The following is a 21309-nucleotide window of genomic DNA, read 5'->3' as shown; positions in this document are numbered from 1 at the left end:
ATACATTGCTAGTGGGCATGAAAAATGGCACAGTCGCTTTGGAAAACAGCTTGGCAGTTTCTTAGGATGTTAAAGATAGAGTGACCATATAACCCATATAACCTAGTTTCACAACTAGGTATCTATCTACCCAAGAGAAATGAAAGCATATATCCACACAAAATCTTATACACAAGTGTTCATAACACCATTGTTCATAATAGTCAAAGTATAAACAACACAAATGTCTATCAATTAATGAATGGATTGAAAAAAAAAAAGTGATATATCTATACAATGGAATATTTCCAGCCATAGAAAAAGGTGAAGTACAGATACATGCTACAACATGGATGAACCGTGAAAACAACGCTCAGTGAAAGAAGCTGATCACAAAAGACAACATATCATATTATTACACATATGAAATGTTCAAAACAGGCAAATCTGTAGAGACAGAAAGCAGATTAGTAGTTTCCTAGTGCTGAGGCGTTATGGGGAGTTAAAGTTGGGGGAAATAAGAAGTGATTGCTTAATAGATATAAGGTTTCTCTGGGGATGCTTAAAATGTTCTAAAATTAGTTTATGATAATAGTTGCACAGTTCTGTAAATGTTATATTTGTTGAATTACTGAATTTCTTTTACTAGGCAGAGGGGAAGTACATGAGAGAGGAAATAAACTATTAAATTGCACTTATGTGGCTTTGGGGACTTACCTCTTGCAGGAATTTGTGACTGCAGCACTAAACATCGCCTGCCATATGAAAAGAGCTGGAGGAGCATTTGGAGGGAAACTGGGCAAGTCTGCTCTGCTAGGAGCTGTCAGTGCTGTGACTGCCAATAAGTAAGAGTTGCAGTGACAGCTATTAATGTCAGAAGTCCTAACAGTGCAGATGCCACCCACGCTCTTCTAGCCTTGCATCCCAGCTTTCATTCCACTGGTCTTAACTTTCATTTCCAAGGGATGTGGTTAGCATGTGGGTGAAGGAACATTGGACCTGGACCCAGAGGACCTGTGTTCAAGTCCTGCTCTGCCCGCTCACTCACTCACAAGGTTACCTTAAGCAAGTCACCTCAGTTTCCTTACCCATAAAGTGGGAAAAGTAATATCTACCTGTTTCACAAGATACTTGTGTGGTATAAATGTAATCACTGTAAATTTTAACTTATTGCACAGACATAACTACATATTACTTTTTCGTAAACTGCATCGACTTTCACTCTTTAAAATGTTTATTTTAAATTATTAAAATAAATTAAGCTGAGATGGCTGAGAGGAGGGAGGGTCAAAGCCCCAACCTTACAAGGGAAACTTTTTGTCATGAAATACCCCAGGGTCTGCTGCTGCGTGGGACTGTTCACTTAGCCTCTGCATCATATGGAGGGAATAACCAGACACAAGAATAGCTATGACTTTTGTGAACTTTGTACATACCAAAGTTCATTAAGTACATTCAGGACAAACAACTTATTCCAGCCTATAGCTACAAAAAGAAAAGCTGTAAACATCTTAACTCATTGGCATTTTCTAACAATAGAAAAGACTGTCCTATATCTACAGATGTGCAGGCACCGGGAGCATTCCCTCAGGAGCTAGAGTCCTTGATGGGCACTTTATGAAAGGGGAGTCAATGCAAGGGAGGGCTGAGCTCGACAGAGCATTGGTTTTTAACACTTTTGGCCTCAACATTTCCCTTATTAAGTATTTTAATGCCCGCTTAAATAGCCAAAGTGAAATTCATAATAATATAACCTACTTATACATATAATTACAAAATAGCTATACAATGCCTTAATGTAATATTAAAAAGCAATAAAAGGAAGGTAACTTATAACCAAATAGTTGTATTATTTCAATATCTAAATTTTCAGACATGACTAAACCAAAATGATAATAGTGATAGGGGTGTTGTTGTTTTACATTGTAATTTTTCCGCAAACTTCTAAAATGTTGTTTAAGGTATGTTACTACCCCCATTGAAAACCACTGAGCTAGATTATCTCCAGCCCCCTTTTGCCATCTCTGTGTTTCTATAACTTTTTACAAAGCATCCAGCATATTAATGGAGTCATTTCCTACAGGACTGGCTGCCCAATCCAGTTTATTCTAGAGCGTGGTGATGACATGCTGATAACTGCAGGCCGCCACCCACTCCTCGGAAAATACAAAGTGAATGAGAGCAAAAATTTCAAGAAACTACCTACAACGTTGTCCAGCGATAACCAACCAATAGTGAAGACAATTACTAAATTTTATACAAATTGAAATTTAGATGCTACCTAAAACTAATCAGAATTTTCTATTGAGATCGTGGTCAACTTCGGCACCAGACTCATTGTTCCTCTGGTGACTATCACATCAAATCATGTGCAGCAACTAGGTATAGATTGACAACTGTGATCAAATGTATTTATGTCCAGCATGGTCTGGTTGTAAAGGACTATTGAGAAAATGATTTTCCTTGTTATATCACTTTGCGGATTGGATTTATGAACAATGGTGTGATCAAAGCTGCTGATCTTGAATATTATATCAATGGTGGATGCACTCCTGATGAATCTGAGACGGTAAATAAGAAATATGCCTTTCCTGTAGATTATCAGTTGAGCTCTATGTGTAACTTTATTTGTATGAATATTTGTTTTACAAATTAGATAAATTCTGTAAAAGGTTCAAGTTAGCAATAAAATTTGAATAAGCGGTTTTGAATATTTGCTAGACGTGATGTTTCGTTTTGTTTTGTTTTGTTTTAACTCAGGTGATAGAGTACATTGTGCTGAAATCTGAAAATACATATTATATTCCTAATTTCCGGTGCCAGGGTAAAGCTTGCAAAACAAATTTGCCATCCAACACTGCCTTTCGAGGACTTGGCTTTCCCCAGGCTACAGTGGTAGTTGAAGCTTATGTAACTGCTGTAGCAACTCGATATGACTTACTACCTAAAGAAGTGAGTAATCACTTAACAAAACTCTGACATCATTGGTTCAAATGTATATTGAGCATCTACATATAGCATTATGTCAGCTTCTAAGTAGATTCAAAGAAATAAAGTATATTATCTATGTATCAGCTTTTGCTGTGTAAGAAGTCAATCATAAAAGTTAGTGGATTGAAACAACAAACAGTATTTCTTCTGATTCTGTGGGTCAGCTGCTGGGTAGCTCTTCTGGTCTGGGTCAGCTTAACTGTAATTTTATGGTCTAAGACAGCTTCATTTCCATGTATGGTGTCATTCATTAGCTGGTTAGTCTAAGGGATGTCTCAGCTGGGAAAGCTCATCTCTGCTACACAGGGTCTCTCATCCTCTAGTAAACTAGCCCAGAGTAGTTCTCATGGTGATTCAGAGAGTTTCCAGGAGTAGCAAGAATGTGGCGAGCTCTAATACACAAGTACTTTTCAACTCTTTGCCTGCATTACATATATGTTGTCCCATTGGCCAAAGCAAATCATGTGGCCAATCCCAGAGTTGGTATGAAACCACCCCAGGGCATGAATAGGGAAAGTGGCATTATTATAGTCATTTATGCAAACATTATACCACAGTTCAGATTTTGAGGAGCTAATGTAAGAACAGTTAAGATAAAGAAACATTGTATAGGAGTAGAAGAATTTTGAATCGAAGAATTTTGTCTCACCACTAACAAAACTTGTCACAGGGCTCATAATAGAGCCTCCTATTTCTCAGGTTTATTGTAAAGTTAATTGAGATCATATATATATAGTCTACAGCCTACAGCATATGAAGTGTTCGACAGTAGTTTCTATTGTTATTATGATTATTGTTATTATCATTATGTTTGTATATTTACTTTGTACTTACATATTTATAGCTATTTAAATAGTTGTTTCTTTTTTTAGAAAAACTTTGTTCATGTCAGGTATATAACAAAAAAATGCATGCTTCACATATGGAATAAGCATATGTCCTTGAAATCCTTTTTATTTTCTTGTCTTTCAGGTTAAAGAAATAAACATGTATAAGAGAATTAGCAAAACAGCCTATAATCAGACATTTAATCCAGAGCCCTTAGGAAAATGCTGGAAAGAATGTCTGGAGAAATCTTCATTCCATGCTAGGAAACAGGATGCCGAGGAATTTAATAAAAAGAATTACTGGAAGAAGAGGGGGCTGGCCGTGGTCCCCCATGAAATTTACCATTGGAGTCCCCATAAGCTACTGCACTCAGGTGAGGTTGGGAGACATGTCATCCCACCAAAAGCCCTTCTGTACATGACTAGCTATCTGAAAATAGTAATCGTGAGTGACTAGGGTTGGTCCCCTTCAAGAGAAAGAAGAAACTGGGAAGTTTCTCTATAGCAGAAAACAAAGTGGGCTTAGGTAAGCACTGGGGACCATGGGTATCAGGGAAGATATGGCACTAGGGACCTCAGGAAGCAATCAACTAATAAAGTCCAGCTCAAGGCAGGGCCCCAAACACGAATGCTGAGGTATGGGATCAAATTGCGAGTCCATAAAAGAATTGGGAAGAACAAGAGGACCCCTTTCTCTCTTTCCTAATTTCTTAGTGACAGCAGTAGGGTTATTTGGAGACAAAACTTTCAAAAACACATGAGAATAGACAGAGCATCCCCATTCACACAGAAAGCCGGAGTTACCATTTAGGCTCTATGACTACTGTGCCTTCTTTTTAGTTTCATCTTAAACAGTCTTTTGTGGGGGTTTGTTTCTGATTCTGTCTTATTTTTTGCTTCAATCCCTAATCAATCTCTGAAATGTCTTGAAAAGCAAACCCATGCAAAGGAAAGAATACAGGCCCCCTCATGATGTGGAGGAGGGATGTCCAAGCTGTCTCTTACCAAAATTACTTTGTATTTATTCCCTTCCTCAGAGTCCACTGACAAGGTAGAAAGCAAACTGAGGAGGCCACAAATGCTACATGCCTGGAGCAGATGTTCAGTCTTTCCCTCAAGGAATATTTCTCAAGCCAGATAACAAACAGATCTCCTTTAAAGGGAAAAATTCTGTGGACTCCCAATGGCTGCTTAAATTATTTATTTTGATTATATAATTGTATATAACCACAAAACAAAGAATAAGCTTCTTATAGCTCTTATGTCTTTATAAAACACAAATGAATTTAGAAATTAAATAAGAGGAGTACTATATAAATCCAATAATATTCAAAATAGTAACATTAACTTAATGTGGTAAATTATGTTGCTTTTCCAAAACTAAACCCTCACTCACAAAATGGTGGTGGTTCTGGCTGCTACTGCACTTCATGTCATTTTGAAGTCTTTATACTAAATGTCTAGGTAGCGTGTGATGACTCATTGTCCCACATTTGGTCTCTAATATGCTCCATCAATTAAAGTAGTCCTACCTAGTGTTTATACAATCATCAACATAAAATCTAATGTGGGTTCTGAGAGCATGTGGCAATACCCACTGATACATGTTCACCCATTACTCTTGTTAGGTTGTCATGAGGTGAAAACACAAAGTTTAAAAATTCCTGTAGAGACTACAGTCGCAGACCGAGGAGACCGGCATAGCTAAGTTAGTTGATGCTTTGAATGAATGCATGTTAGCAGGGGCACAGACTTCAATATGGGGATAGAGGTCTTAAGGAGGTAGATGCAAGATGCTGGGCCACATGCTTGAGCATACATTGGGGGTCATTCTAAGGAAAAATCCTAATGACTCACAGAACCACCTGACATAGCCCAGCCTCCTTCCTCACTCCCTCCTCCATCTGGTTCCCGGAGACACATGCCTAGCCCCAGAGAGGGACAACAGCCGTTAGCTTGAAAGAGGTAGGACAGCATGGGAGGATGCTGGGCTCAAGTCCGGAGTTGTGGGTTCCATTGCTGACTTTACCACAAACTAGGCACTAGGTTTGGCCAAGCTTCTTCCTTTCTAGGTTTCTATTCCCCCATGTGCAAAGTGAATAATTTGGACTAAATCAATGGATCCCAAACTTGGCCAATCATCAAAAACACCTGGGAGCATTTTTTAAAAAAAAAAATGGGTATTTAGACCTACCTCCAACCTTCTACTGAATCGGAATTCCTAGGATGCAGCTATGCCCTTCCCCCACCGTGACCCTGAAGGTCGGAGGCAATGGGAAACTATCAAAACATCTTAGGGTTTTCCAGCTCCTCTGGTATCTACTGGAAGCTGCGCCTGGAAATTTACTCACAAAGTTTCTATTTACTTTAAAATTAATTTTTTTACGTGCAAGGAAGAAAGAATACTAAAATATTGTTCAGGTTGGGGCTTTGGAGAAGCAGTTTCTAAGGCAACCATGTGAGGCCTCCAGGAGGCAGGAGACAGTGGGAGTAGAGATAAGCCACTATTCATCTACCTACAGTGGCAGTTTCTAGGTCTCGGGGGTTGTTGAAAAAGGTTGTCTATAGCCACCAATAATAGCTTTCTTCTCCAGTATAAACAAAGAGAGGTTGGCTCAATGGAGTAAACCGTTCATCTGACAACCTCTGTTAAACTCATAACAACATTTGGCTGCATCGGTTTCTAAACTGGTATTTTAATTAATCCCCCGGCCTCCAGGCTGCCGCTCTTGTTCATATCTATATTGATGGCTCTGTCTTGGTGACTCATGGTGGCTGTGAATTGGGACAAGGGCTCCACACCAAAATGATTCAGGCGAGATGAGTATCCATTTTCTCCTCTGACTATAGCACCAGACAGTCAGTCTAACAGCCTGTTTCTTGTTGAACAGGAGAAATGCCATCACACTAAATGCAAAGGTCAGTTATAAGACTCATTCTGATATCAGGAACACAAGAATGCAGGTGTTGATGGACTCGGATGCTTGAAAGGAGAAAATATATTACATTATTCTTCCTGCATGTTAAAGAACCAAGTCCTTAGATTTTCTAAAAATGTGATTCCAGTCTTCAAAGATAAAATATTTTTCAGTTTTATGACAACTGCTCAAAGCAGTTCATTAGAAATGAACATGTTTAATAGGATGAGAAATTATGTTTTTAGAATTCACAATCCACTTAGGAACTCCACCTGACAGGCCATTATTTGTGCTAATTCAGAGTCTTTCAAATACTGTTGAAAGAGCAAGAGATTATTTGCAATAGGAAATTTTCTCGTCTTTTTTTGACATTAAATAAGACTTCATTGAATATGAATTTTGAATCAAAAACATGGCTATTTGGGAGTAAAGCTTTTCCATCAATGAGAAATAAAAAGAAGATATTTTCTTTAAGGAAATAATGTTACTTAATAGTGTGCTTGGAATTAGGAAATCACAAAAATCCATAGGGCCTTCCCTGAGCAGATCTTGCTTCTTTACAACAAAATCTTTATGCCTGCAAAATGTCCCAGGAAGGAAACATAATCTGCTAAGTGTCTATAAACCATGAGGAGATGATGAAGGTAAAACAATAAGATTGGGACCTCAACTTTGCCTGTAAGTGTCATACTAAACTAGATGTCCCAGAGTAACTATACTGCCACATGGCTTCTACAAAATCGGTGTAAAAGAAAACACGAGAAGATTCTTTGATAGGCTACATGTCTCTGAAAAGGAGCATATCTTTTACAGTGCCATTTAAAATTTTCAAATTCATAATCTATATATGAGACCCAAGATGCTATCTTAAATGTTTGTCCCTATAGGATAGCTAGGTTTTATACTTAGTTCAAAAAAGAATTTAAAGATTTTCAATTTGGGATGAAAGGAGACTGACAGTCAACGAAATAAATAATTTTTTTTTTCTGCTTCTGGCAGGTGGCTAGTCGAGAACAGAACATCCCCTCATCATATATTCACCTGTCTGAAACAAGCACAATCACAGTGCCCAATACTGTCATGACGGCAGCGTCCGTGGGGACAGATAACAACGGAAGGGCCATGCAGGTGACTTTTCTTCTATTTCTCAGTCACCTAATGACAGTGCCCGAAGGATACTTGTCCCACCACTTCTTTAATGGAAGCTGAAACTATTATGGAGGCCAAGAGAGGTCAGGTGGCTAGTTCTAGGTCACTCAGCTACCACTGGCTGAGCCGAGATTCCAAGTGGTCGGAGCTCCCTCTGTGGCCTTCTTCTTCCCTCCTCTCAAATAAAGTCTACCCGTAATTTTTCTAATCACTCTAAGATAATGAAAAATCTATTGATCAATTTTATTTCCAGAAAACATCTCATTTCAATAATTAAAATGTCTTGTCTAAAATTCCAAAATGTACTTCAACCCGCAGTGTCTCTGCTACTTCCCTGCAGGTAGAAAGTAGGTGAGGGTGGCTTCTCTCCATTTCCCTCCCTGTACTTTCTCCCTTCCCCCGCTGAGCTTCCTAGCCTACATTTAATTAATAATAAAAATAATAAAATAATAAAATAATAAATCATTAAATAATAATAAAGAAAGAAGAATAAAAAATGAAACATAATGGCCAATGTCATGAATCAAAATAAAGGAAGTTATGGAAAGAGAAAGTGCAAGGGCTGGGGTTGCTATCTTAGGCAGCAGGGAAGCCAGGCCAGGCACTGACTGGTGATCCTTGAGCCTGGTCCTGAATGCAGCAAAAAAGAAAACCAAGTAGATACTTGGGAGCAGAGGGAGCTTACTTACCGTGCTTGAGGAGCTGCAAGGATGTGAGGGTGGCTGGAGCACAGGAAGCAAAGGGGAGTGAAGTGGAAGAAGAGGAAAGACAGAGAGCTGGGGGTGAGATTGGGGTATAAATGCTCATTGTTGAAGATGGGTAAAGGATATAAGGGGGAATATTATACTATTCTCTCTACTTTTGTGTATTTTGAAATTTTCTATAATGCAAAGGAAACCAGAAAAATTAGGATCTGGCATTTGGACCTTCAATAGAGAGAGGAGATACTCTCAAGGAATATAAGGTGAGAAAATTCTCCACACAAAGAAAGGAGTTCAAGATGTCACAAAAGAATGACAAATGTCCTCTGCGATACTTCACTCTCTTAACTGGGAAACTTATCGTAGAGCACCAGACTGCTGAGTGTAGAGTTATGCACGGGAGTATATGGTCAGGGTATGATAAGGGGAAGAACATCTGATATTTAGACAGGCGGGAACTGTGCGACTTGGGTTTTTGCCTTAGATGTGGCACTCTTTAGAAGGCATCCATTTGTAATGAAGTCCATGATTGAAAACTGAAAGAACCAGCAAAGGTAGATTTATGAACATAGGTATCTCCCTAATGCATGAGAAGCAGAGACTATACCTCAAAGAAGGGATGACAGAACAGAAGGAACAGAAACCAAGAGAAGAAATGAGAAGAATAAGGGCACACATGTGAACAGATTTGTATTTGAAATAAGAGAGGCAGCCAAGCAGGGGTCCACTGACACTCCGGAGTTGGCTGGTATGATGATCTCAGGGGACCATATTTCACCTCAGTAACTTTTATTTTTATTTCAATTAAAACATGCATATTTTGCATCATCAGAATGACCAATCTGTAAGTGGAGTATTGCCATGAGATCTCTTTGCTTGCCTTTGGGACCAAGAAGTTTACTTTATGCCAAGGCAACGAGAGCAGGACTTTATTGGTAAATGATACTTTCTTGAAGAACAGATAAGGGCAAGGCATAAAGTGCAAATGAAAATCTAATGGCAATTTAAATAAGAAAAGTGGAGAGAAAATTGATCCTTTAATCTGCATGCAAAAGGCATGCTGAACTCTAAAGTATGTTTTGCGCGTTCCGAGCAGCAATTCAGCTTCAGGAAAAATCATCAGTCAACTAAATTAATGTTATTTTTAATTCTACTGGTGTGTAGATTGGTCTGCACACTCTGTCATTTTGTTTTTGCTTTACTGTCATAAAAGAACTATAACTCTAAGGAGACTCTACCTAGCTTTATGTTAGCATATATTTAAACAACGTTATAATAAAAATAATTTTAACACTACAGAGTCTACAAGACTATTTGCTTCTTTCAAAGGGGTCTCCACACATTCCTCAAGTTCAAGAAACCGCCTAGAGAACTAGGAAGCAGGTTCACAAACTAACAGTTCATATTTGAATTGATTTAAATATTTAACGTTTTGCTATATTCGGCAGCTTTCATTTCAAATATTTATATCATTTTCTATGTCATTTCAAATATTTATTTTTAGAACGTTTGCCAAATTCTTATGGCCCGTCTTCAACCAATCATCAGGAAAAACCCTAAGGGAAGATGGGAGGACTGGGTAAGTGTTCTCCTTATTATCTCTGCCAGAGAAAGGGAAACACATCCATATGGGTACAAGTTGAATTGTTTGGGGGAAAGCAAGGTAAAAATATATACACACATACATACACATATATATGTGTATATTTCATATATGTACAAACCTACCTGTGTACATACCTATGTACATGAATATGACCTAGATCTTTCCTTAATTTAAAAAGCCAAAAAGGGTGAAATAATAATAAACTTAACGCTGTGCAACTTCAAAAAATAGAGAGTCCCAGAACACGGCTAGCAGCTGCCTTTAAGCACCATCCTTGGAAAGCATGAACCGTGTCTTGTACAAGGCCTAAGTCTCACTCGAGGTAAATGTGGATGTAGAGCTTGGTGCAAACAAGAGGAGGCAAGCCTAGCATGGAATTTTTCATTATTTTCCCTAAACTTATATTTCTTTGTAACCAATCATCTCTTCCAGATTTCAAAAGCCTTCAAAGAATCCATCGGCCTGTCAACTACTGGATATTTCAAGTAAAGGACGTTTTTACTTTGGTTTAGATTACACTTGGGCAGGAAGGGTGTGTGCTCATCAATCTGAACAGATGCCTGGAGTGAACTGGAGTGCTGCTGTGCGGGGTGTTAACTCTTCAGTCATAGGTCCCGGGGTTAGGGAAGAGATCTGGGAGAGGGCCACGGACTCCTTGGGGCCACAACTATTTACCAACCAGGAGAGACACACACTCTGAAGCATCCCAGCAACTGAAGGATAGGGCTCAGACACCAGTGGACCTACTCCCGTGTCTGCAGTGGGACTGTTGCATCTCTGATCACCACAGTCCCCATCACAGGAGAAGGAGAGAGGCCTTTGGCCGTGGGGTAGGAGGTCTATTCATCTCCAGGAGCCAGTCATACCACCGGTGGGGAAAGTGCCTTTTCTTTCCGTCCTGATTTCTCTTCTCAGAGGCTACCAGACGAATATGGACTGGAAGAAGGAGGAAGGGGCGCCTTTTCCGTATTATGTTTATGGAGCATCCTGTTCCGAGGTCGAAGTCGACTGTCTGACTGGGGCGCACAAGGTAAAGAGTGACACTGGCGTTCAGCACCTTCACAGTGTGACCGCAAACATTGATGCCTTTTCTATGTCATAAATAATAATTGACCTGATCATGCCAGTGGAAGAACCAAGGACAGGTACAAAACTGCAGAAAAGAATTGTTTTGAGTAAATATTTTTTATTATGTATCTTCCCCCGACGCAGATCCTCAGGACGATATCTTCATGGATGCAGCTTTCAGCATTAACCCGGCTGTGGACATTGGGCAGATGCGTGATGCCAGGCTGCCTCAAGGGGGCTTTGGTCATTTCCATTCAGAATAGTATTTCATAAAATTCTCCAAATGCTGTTCATACTTGGTGTAAGTACTCTGCAATATTTATTATATATTACGCACAGAAAAAAAAAAGATAAAAAGTTGAAAAAAATTCAAGAAAAAGTAAACAATTGTTGACTTTTCATGGCAGGAATGTATGTGATTTATCCTGCTTTGTAATTCTCCATACTTTCTAATTTTTCGTCAATGAACATTAATTAATGTTTATAATTAGGGGATATTATATAAATACATAATAACAAAGTTGCATTAGTATTCATATTAATATTGAATTTAGATAGACTGAACAATTTAGAGAAATATAAAGGGAAAAGAAATGCTTAAACACAATTTTCCCCTCATGCTGAATTTCCAATTTTTACCTCACAAATAAATAAAATTAATGCATTCAGTCTTTTTAGACTTTAAGTTACAACCTTTCCAGCTGTTGGTATAGCTTTGCTCTTTCCTCCTAGCCTCGTTCCTCAAAGGGGCGCCAACAGACCAGCCGCATTGGCTCACCCCAGCCCTGCCACTCAGCTCCCAGGTGAAGCAAGGCAGGTGGTCCACAATCTAGACCTGAGGTTGAGCATCTTAGCATCAAACCCAACAGGCATGTGGCGCTTTCGTCTACCAACAGCTCCCACCATCCTAAGTCCTAAGGGATCTGTTTACCTAGATTGCCCAATGGGCTTTCTAAGGGACAATCTAGTTGGTCCTTCAGTGTCTCTAAAAATGTGGCCCTCAGACTCTGCAACAAAAGCGCCTACGGTGCTTATTGGAAATGTGGAGTCCTGAGCCTACCTAGGCCCAGACTTCACAACTTTGTGAGGCTGAGACTTGTAATCTACACATTTAACCTGCACCTGAAATTCATCTTAGGTCTGTACAGTTTGAGAACCACAGCCAACCTCAGGCCCCACCTCCCCTTCCTGTTCTTAACTCCTCCTCCCAGCTCATTCTTGCCTCTTTATTGCTGAAGCAAAGGAAAAAAGATAGAGGTTGTGATCTGAAAAACCCTACTTTTTCCCACTAGAAAAGGAGAGAAAACCAGAAGTGTGTTAGGCCAGAACTCTTAGACTTTGATCCTTTCCTTTAGGGAAAAGCATTTGGAAACTATCCAAATTTAGCATTTGAATTTGTTTACTTTATTCAGTAATTTTACAATTCAATAAAATGCAAACTGTAACTCTCCTTCAATTTTTTAAACTCAAAGCAGACACCCCCCTTTAAATGAGACCTTAAACCTTTTCCTAAGGGCATGATAGTTTGTAAACAGAACTCAACATGACTTTTAATAAAAAAAAATATTTAATTTAATAAGAATATTTAATTTAATAGAAATCTTTCTTCCAACTCACATTGATTAACATTGATCTACTCTCCATGATAACTTAAAAAGGGAAGTAAAGAAATCCAGATACTGTAATAAATAGTGTTTTGTTTCTATTTATTCCGGTTCATGTTCCTTTAATGTTAGCTTCCTTTTCATCTAATTCAGCAGACATTTATTGAGAATCTACATATCAGGCACCATGCTAAGAACACAACGCGAGAAGACCAGGCCTCAGTATACTTACAGACCAGTGAGAGAGAGTGAAGCAAGAGCGAAAGTGAGAGAGGCGAACGAGGAAAAGCCCTCTGAGTGCCAGCCTACTGGGGGAAGGGCTTCCACTGCAGTGAGACTGGAGGAAGCAGTCCCTAAATCCACCTCAGGGGTGGCGGGAGGATCCAGAAGACTCCAAGGAGGAAGTGAGTCTTCAGCTGGAACTTGGGGCATAAATAGGAATTTGCCAGAGAGACACACTGGGGTGGGGAGCAGTGAAGAGTCAGGAGAAACTGACTTCACAAAGCCTTGGGGATCTGAAGGAATCTGGTGGGCTTGGAGAATTACCCAGAACTTGACAAGTGTTAGGTCTCTGGAATGAGGGGTACCTGGGCAAGAAGAGCTAGAGAAGAGGCCAAGCAGGATGGCAGGCACCAGATTCTGAAGAAGTCTTTATAAAGTCCACCACAGTGCTTTTAAGAATGACTTACTATGGTTCGGAACTCTATTTTCAGTCACATTGGAATATTGATTCAACCAACGTTATGTGCTTATAAACTGGAAAATTTTTGCCTGTAGATTGAAGGAGCATTTATCCAAGGCATGGGACTCTATACCATAGAAGAACTGAAATACTCTCCAGAAGGTGTACTTTATTCTCGAGTCAAGATGACTATAAAATCCCCACTGTCACTGAAATACCAGAAGAGTTCTATGTCACTTTGGTGTACTCCTGAAATCCCATAGCCATCTACTCATCCAAGATAAGAACTCGACACCTCTCTATTAATCTGCTATGTCTGCCATAACTAAATGCCAGACTGGGTGGCTTAAATCACAGAGATATATTTTCTCACAGCTCTGAAGGCTGGAAGTCCAAGATCAAGGTTTGATTTCTTCTGAGGCCTCTCTTTGCCTTACAGGTGGCCACCTTCCCATTGTCCTGACATGATCATCTTTCTGTGTGTGCACATGGCTGATGTCACTTTCTGTGTCCTGATTTCCTTTTCTTATAAGCACACCATAAAGATCTCATTTCAACTTAAGCACCTCTCTAAAGACCTTATCCCCAAATACAGTCATAGACTAAGGTATTAGGAGTTAGTACCTTATGAATTGAAGAGGGGCACAGTGCAGCCCATAACAAACTACTCCTTCAAGAAATAATGCAGCAGTCCCCTGAATGTGCTTACTCCTTGTAATTGCAGATCCCAACAGGAGACAGGAAGAGAAAAAGCAAACTCCTGGCAGAGTGGTGCTCACTAACTTCTGAAGCCTAGGTAGAGTCTTCACTCTTTAGAGAGATCATGAAACAAATTTAAATCAAATTAAGAAGAATCAGGGAGGACCCAAACATCTTGGTTCATTAGGCTAAGTGCCATTGTGAGATAAAATTGAAGTTGTAGGCAAATTTCACCAGCCCAGAACCTTTTCTGCGCCCTTCCCGCATGTCCTCCAGACTCGATTCCTTCTTGCTTACACTGCCTTTCCCCTCACCCTCTCCAAGTCAGAATGAGCTTTCAAACAAGTTTCTCACTGATGATTAATCTGCTCTGAGGTGTTAATAGCCTCTTTTATAAGAGAGGTTGACCCATGCTCCCTGGGGCCTGTGGGGTCTAACTGGCCCATATAGACTTAAAGCAAAGCTTCTCAAACACAAGTGCACAAAAAACACAACTTCTTCAACTTAAGTGCTATTCTGAGCCTGCATTTGGCCAGACAAATGGCAACTTGAACCTTATGTTTCCAGGGAATTCCCTCTCTTTCTTAGGGGTAGGTCAAAGTTGGGAGGAAGTTAAGACTTCCTATATGCATGGCCTCTATCTCCACTTCGGCACCAGACTTTGGCGGGGGACATCTCTAAAGGCTGTCCTGAAACAACCCTGTATCTTGGAGTCTAGCCACCTACCTGCCGGTTCTACTTCAAATAGGGCACAAGCCCTCCCTCCCTCCTCACCTCAGAGGAAACCCCTCCTTTCCACCAGCTTCACCTCTTCCTCAACATTTGCTTCCAAGTAAAAACCACAGCCAAGAACAGTCTTTATCTGCTTTGGGCCCTTCGTCCCATCTCATTCCTAAAGCCCCAGACACAAACCAAGGACCAGACTACTTTGAAGGAAGAAAGAAGAAAAATCAGTACAAGAAGCATTGGTGAATTATTAAAAATATAATGCCCCCACACTGTTAACTCGAAAGCATCCGACACATACCAGCGAAGTTAGCACGGATGAAAACTTCAACAGTCCACTCTCCAGAGGCAACTGCCTCATTGTCTTTCAGCTCGACTACAACAATTGTGGTCGTTGTGTTGTGTTGTGTTGCGTTGTGGTTTTGCGTGAAACACAAATGGTCTGGCACACAAGTGGAAGGACCTGAGAGGGCACCAAGGGCTTTGGTCTTCTTGACCTGGGTGGGGGAGCAGGAGATTTTCACTGCACTGCTATCCTGATGACCTGGGGCGTTTTCATGAGCCACTCTGAGGAAGACCCCGCACCCAAATCGGCTCGCGGGGGAATCAATTTGGGCAATTCAGAGGCACTCCACTCCGAGGGTTATAAAGCCAGAAGAGGTGAGAATGTGTATGTGTGTGTCTGAGTGTGCCAATGCATATGTGTGTAACGAACATGCATTAGTCCTGAAAGAACCATGCATTTCTGATGGCCTTTTGCCCTCCTCCTCAGGGACTGAGTGATGCTGGAATGTTCTTGGGATCCTCTGTGTTCTTTGCCATAAATGATGCAGTGAGTGCTGCCCGAAGAGAGAGGGGGTTGACCAAGACCTTCGCCCTGAATAGCCCGGCAACTCCTGAGGTGATTAGGATGACTTGTGTGGATCAATTTACTGATGTGGTAAGGCTGGTGCACAGAGGCTCCTTTTGCAATCTCCCCTTACATGGACTTTCAGGTTCTTAGTATGAATTTGATAACCATGACAAAATCACAGGGCAATTTCATCTTTTCCAATGAAAATTCTCATTTTTCCTCCACTTGCTACTTCCTAGATGCTTCAAAGCAAGTTGAAAGTGAGTGAATCTCTTTAAATGATGGTTTGTCTCCGATCCCAGAGAAAAACACGCTCGATTGAGTCAGTGCTAATAGTAAATGGATGTGGTAGGCTATTTTTTTAAACATTTGGTCAAAATGCAGTTGATGTGGTATTTTAATTACCTCGGTAACCAAATTAGATTCAATAGGTATCTGATCTGGACAATTATTCAGAAAGTATTTGTTAATCAAAGAAATAAAAAGAATTTAAATGAAAATATCAGGTGACTGGGCACACACTAATAGAACATAGTTTCATTTTCCAGCTCCTCAAAACATATAGAGAACTATCATCAGAAACTATTTCTATATTCAATTGCTTACTACATAGTAGATGAGTCTCTAGTATAAAATTAGATTATCTTTGAAATTACAGGGTCTCTGAATACAAGATGCATCTTATCCCAAACATATGAAGTTTATGAGAATAAAGAGATTTATGACTCAAGAACTGAAAGAAATATGAAAATTATATGATTTTGATAAGAATAAAACGAACACTGACTTGTTCTTCTTTTTAGAAAATTCTTCTGAATTACAACTTTTTTCATATAACAGCATTTTATTTATTTTTAAACAAGAAAGAAAGTTTTCTGAAACAAAACATTTCTGGAGCCCAGGGTAGTCCAATAATGCCATCAAGGACCTAGTTCTTCCACGTCCCTGCTCCACTCTCTTAGAGTATGGCTTTCAGTCTCCAGGTTACAAGATGCTGGCTGTACCTCAGGTGTCATGACTATGTTCCAGACGAGATAAAAGGACTGAGGCAAAAGGCTAGACGGGCACACTAGCAGAAGTCAGACTTCTCTTTTTAATGCCTCTGAATTTCAGAGGCTTTTATTTTATTGCAATGATTAAATAGATTTTCTTCTTTGAACTATTTAATATTTTTTTGTTTTATTAGTTTTTTATTATTTTTTTATTTAAGTTGATATTCAATATTTATTAGTTTCAGCTGTACAGCATAGTGGTTAGTCATTTATATAACTTACAAAGTGATCCCCTTAATAAATCTAGTACCCACCTGACACCATACAGTGTTATTATGATATTATCACTCGTAGTCCTTATGCTGTGCTTTACATCCCTGTGACTATTTCGTTACTGCCAATTTGTACATCTTAATCCCTTCACCTATCTCAGCCACACCCAAACCCCCACCCACCTGGCAACCATCAGTTTGTTCTCTGTACCATGAGTCTGTTTCTGTTCTGTTTGTTCGATATAACAACACTTCGTTAATAACTATCTATCTTTCTTCTTTTGATCTTTTTCAGATTCCCAGAGATGATCCTTCAACATGTACACCTTGGTCCATCCATGTGTCTTAATTCTGTTTTCCTTAAAAAATGAAAGAATTCATGATTCACCTTAAAATTTTCAAACCAGAGCAAAATATAAGTTGACTCCCAATTGTCAAGGGTAATTTTAGCATCTTTTAATTATTCCTTGTAGTTTAGGTCACCGCATAGTTATGTTTTAGGATACAAATTTTTACCAAAAGATATAATAAAGAATCAAAATTCTTGTTTTCATTTGCATTATCCTGAAGATCTATAGTATCCTGGGGGTCTTGTCTTTGTCTATTTGGGATTATGACAAAATACCATAGACCAGGTGGCTTATGAAAAGCAAACATTTATTCTTCACAATTCTGAAGGCTAGGAAGTCCAAGATCAAGGTGTCAGCAGATTTGGTGTCTGGTGAGCACCTGCTTCCTGGTATCTTCTTACTGTGTACTCATTTGGTGGAAAAGACAAGGGAGCTCTCTGGGATCCCTTTTATAAGGGCACGAATTCCATATATGAAGTCTCTACCCTCATGACCTAAATGTCTCCTAAAGGCCCCATCTCCTAATACCATCACCTTGGGAGTAGGATTCAACATACGCATTTGGAGAGGACACAAACATTCAGAATATATCATTCCATGCCTAGCACCCCAAAATTCATGACCTTCTTGTACGTAGGCAAACTGCTCTCCAGCTGTGAACCTAGGAAATCAGATATGTAATGTGCTTCCAAAATACACGGTGGGACAGGCCTAGGATAGACGTTCCAAAGGGAGAAATGGGAAAGAAGGAAGGGATGGCAGGTCTCAGGCAAGTTCAAATTCTTCAGGCTTGAGAATATTCCTCTTTGCCCATATACTCTACCCTCCAGGCCCTTTCCTTATACTCATCCAGACCCAGGTGCAGGAAGGGCTCAGGTGACTCATTTGGCAATCCTGATCTCCTATTCACACGAGTGTCAAACTTTCTCCATGCCCCACTCACGCCCCGAAAGACCAAGATCTCCTCCAGATTCACAGTTCTCGGGGTGCGGATTTCCAGGTACTTCCCTAGCCTGTTGGAGAGAGAACCCTATCTTACACAGCCCAAGGCCTCACTAGTACCCACTTCCCATAAGCGCAGCAGCCACCTGGTTCAGCAGAGGCCAACAATTGGAACTGGGAAGGGTAGGGAGGAGGCCTCATAGCCAGAAAGGTTGAGAATGCAGGGTCTGGAGCACAGGCATTTAATGACCAACCCATGGGTCCTAAAAAGTGCTTCGCCATCAGTCTGCTCACCTGCATTCCAACTTTGGCTTTTGAAGAGCTCACAACAGACCACAGAACACCAGGGACATGGATGTCATGGCCAGTACTTTTCCATTTACATCAGTGAAAGGGATTTGTTACAGTTTTTTTCCAGAAATAGGTTTGAGTTTGTGGAGGAGGGCTGTGTCATTTCCAATGTTAATTCTATCATTGCATAACAGGGATCTTTCAAGTAATTCATAAGACCTTTTTAAAAACAAACAAGCACCTGAGTCAATATATGAGTTTCACCCATCAGAACAATCCACTTAAAAGTGAAGGAATTTAATCTTCCCTTTTTATTAAAGAAAAAAGGAAAAGAAAAAAAGCACTGGCTGCTTTTTCCATTGATTTGAATGCGATCTGGGAGAAACACTCAGCAGAGACGCATCCTATCTTGGTCAACCCTGTAGTGAGTGATTTGTAGACTGAGCTCACAGAGTTTCTGATAAGAGGAAAAAAAAAAAAAAAAAAACAGAAGACTGCAGGCCTCACCCCTAACCCACTCAGCCAAGCAGGAACCTTTGTGTTTAATCTATTCACACTTAATAAGATTACATTCAAACAAAAGTTCCTCTGGCTGAAACAAGCTTGAAAACACTCCCAAAAGCCGTTCAAGGTCATTTTTCAGTTTCCCAGAAATTAATATATTTGATTCTCTTAATCCGAAGTACTTTTATATCTTCCAACTCTAACACCATAATCCGATTTTAGTACTCTAAAACTGTTCTTCTACATTAAGTGGTTGTATTTTATGTCACACTGAAGGATTTATTCCTATAAATATTTTGAAACATCGTGATCCATGTTTTTTGTTGACAGCCTCCCTGCTCCTGTAAGCCGGAATCGTGTGCTCTTTGGGTTACTGGTTTCCCTCTTTTAAGGGGCAAAGTAGGGTGGGGAACAGACTGTGGACCTTCACAAACAATCCTTGTGCCAGTTTTCCCCAAAGTGGTAGCAGCCCTCCAGAAAGGCTTCTGCCTTCACTCTTTCTCTTCCTACCTAGCTCCTTTCCCAGTTCTCATGGAATCAACTCCTACTCATCTCTCAGGTTTAGCTGTCGCTTCCTTGGGTTTTCCTTGATCTCTCTCCCCAAAACAAAGATAATTACCCTGTTCTGTGCTTCTCAAAATGGTATATATTTGATCGCTTATTAATGGTCTCTCTTATTAACCACAAACTCCTTAGAGGAAGAAAACTCATAAATCTTGTTTCCCACTGTGACTCTTAGCATAGTGCCTGGTGCAACACAGATGCTCAATACCTATGGGGTGAATGAATGAATGAATCATTAATGCCTTCTTCATTATTACCTTTAGGTAATCAGTCATACATTTATTAACCCCTGCAAAGAACAAGTTGTCATTCATGCTAAGCGTTGTAGGGGATACAAGTAATTATTCTAACCTCCAGGAGCTTATTACCTAATTGGAAAAATGAGACATGACCATTGAAAAGACAACCATTAATGGCAGACAAGAGACTAGTTTTCTGGTTCGTGGTTTATTAAACGAAAAAGAAAGAAAGAAGTGATTAGCTGGAGCTGCGGATGCTTTCAGAATTGAGCGGGAGAAAGGAGGCCCAAAGATGCTTTTTGATGGTAGATAAAGGAAGGAAGCCCATCACAGGGGGACAGGAATGGGACTGTTAACATCGCAGACACAGAAGAGCCTTCTTCAGTCATTCGACAAATACTTACTGGACACTTACTCTGGGGTAGGCACCATTCTATGCCCAGGGATATAGTGGTGAGCTGAAAGTAACATCTCTGCCTTCCTGGAACTTACATTCTAGTGGAGAATGCAAATAAAAAGGTGAACAAGAATCCATGTCAGGCAGTAATGAGTGCTACAGAGGAAATAAAATGGAGTGGTAGAAGAGAGCGTGATGGAGGTGCTACTTCAGACTGTGTGATCAGAGAAGAGCTCAGATCCGAATAACAAGAAAGCATCAGCCATGCTAAAATCTGAGAAAAGAGAAATCGAGGCAGAATGTATAATATGCACCAAAGCCTTTGGACAGGAAAATATTTAGCACTTTCAAGAAGCATGAAGGGGCCAGAGTGGCAGAGATTACAAAGAAGGGAGTACGTGCTTGAAGAGGTACTCAGCGAGATGCAAGGGGCCAATCTCGTGAGGCCTCCACAGAAAGTACATGGAGTTTGCTAAGTGTGATGCAAGGCCATCGGGAACTTTCAAGTAGAGAAATGCCAGGTTTAAGCAGAAGAATAACCCTGAGAAGAGTAGTTTGATTGGAGCAAGAGATTGTTTTTGAAGAGCAAGAGGGTCTGAAGCCAAAAACAGGGATAGATTGTGGAGGACTTTGCACAGTGGGCCAAGCAATTTGGACTTTATGTTCTAGGCCTCAGAGAGCTACTAGCGGTATTTTTTATCCGAAATGGCATGATCAAAAAATCTGACCTGAAGGCTATATATGTACAGTGTCACCTCTGATTTCTCCTCTCATGACCCTGTCGTGTGTTTATTCAGCAACTTTTCAACACATGTGAAATACCCATATACGCACTCTTACTGGACACTTACTCTGGGGTAGGCACCATGCGCACATGCATAAACACTCATCTCCACAGGTGCATGAAGATGGATATGGCTGGGACCTGGGCATTGGAGTTGTAAAGAAAGTTGGA

The 21309-nt window shown here is 40.1% G+C and overlaps 1 protein-coding gene across 1 annotated transcript in view; it reads left to right on the top strand.

Annotated features, from left to right (window-relative positions):
* Positions 1 to 17416, top strand: part of LOC105298172 (aldehyde oxidase 4-like) — a 56295-nt gene extending 38879 nt beyond the window's left edge. Inside the window, 16 exon segments of the mRNA XM_011369253.1 lie at positions 706 to 824; positions 2063 to 2149; positions 2461 to 2548; positions 2740 to 2931; positions 3943 to 4125; positions 4127 to 4171; positions 6517 to 6612; positions 7715 to 7843; positions 10070 to 10144; positions 10604 to 10656; positions 11087 to 11208; positions 11384 to 11457; positions 13621 to 13702; positions 13705 to 13803; positions 15721 to 15890; positions 17363 to 17416. Coding sequence (XP_011367555.1) covers positions 706 to 824; positions 2063 to 2149; positions 2461 to 2548; positions 2740 to 2931; positions 3943 to 4125; positions 4127 to 4171; positions 6517 to 6612; positions 7715 to 7843; positions 10070 to 10144; positions 10604 to 10656; positions 11087 to 11208; positions 11384 to 11457; positions 13621 to 13702; positions 13705 to 13803; positions 15721 to 15890; positions 17363 to 17416 — 1668 coding nt within the window.
* Positions 17417 to 21309: the final 3893 nt, after the last annotated feature.

Source organism: Pteropus vampyrus, unplaced genomic scaffold, assembly GCF_000151845.1.
Source record: "Pteropus vampyrus isolate Shadow unplaced genomic scaffold, Pvam_2.0 Scaffold146, whole genome shotgun sequence".
Taxonomy (NCBI): Eukaryota; Metazoa; Chordata; class Mammalia; order Chiroptera; family Pteropodidae; genus Pteropus; species Pteropus vampyrus.
The sequence above is the reverse complement of the archived record's forward strand: the minus strand, read 5'-3'. Positions and strand labels throughout refer to the sequence as shown.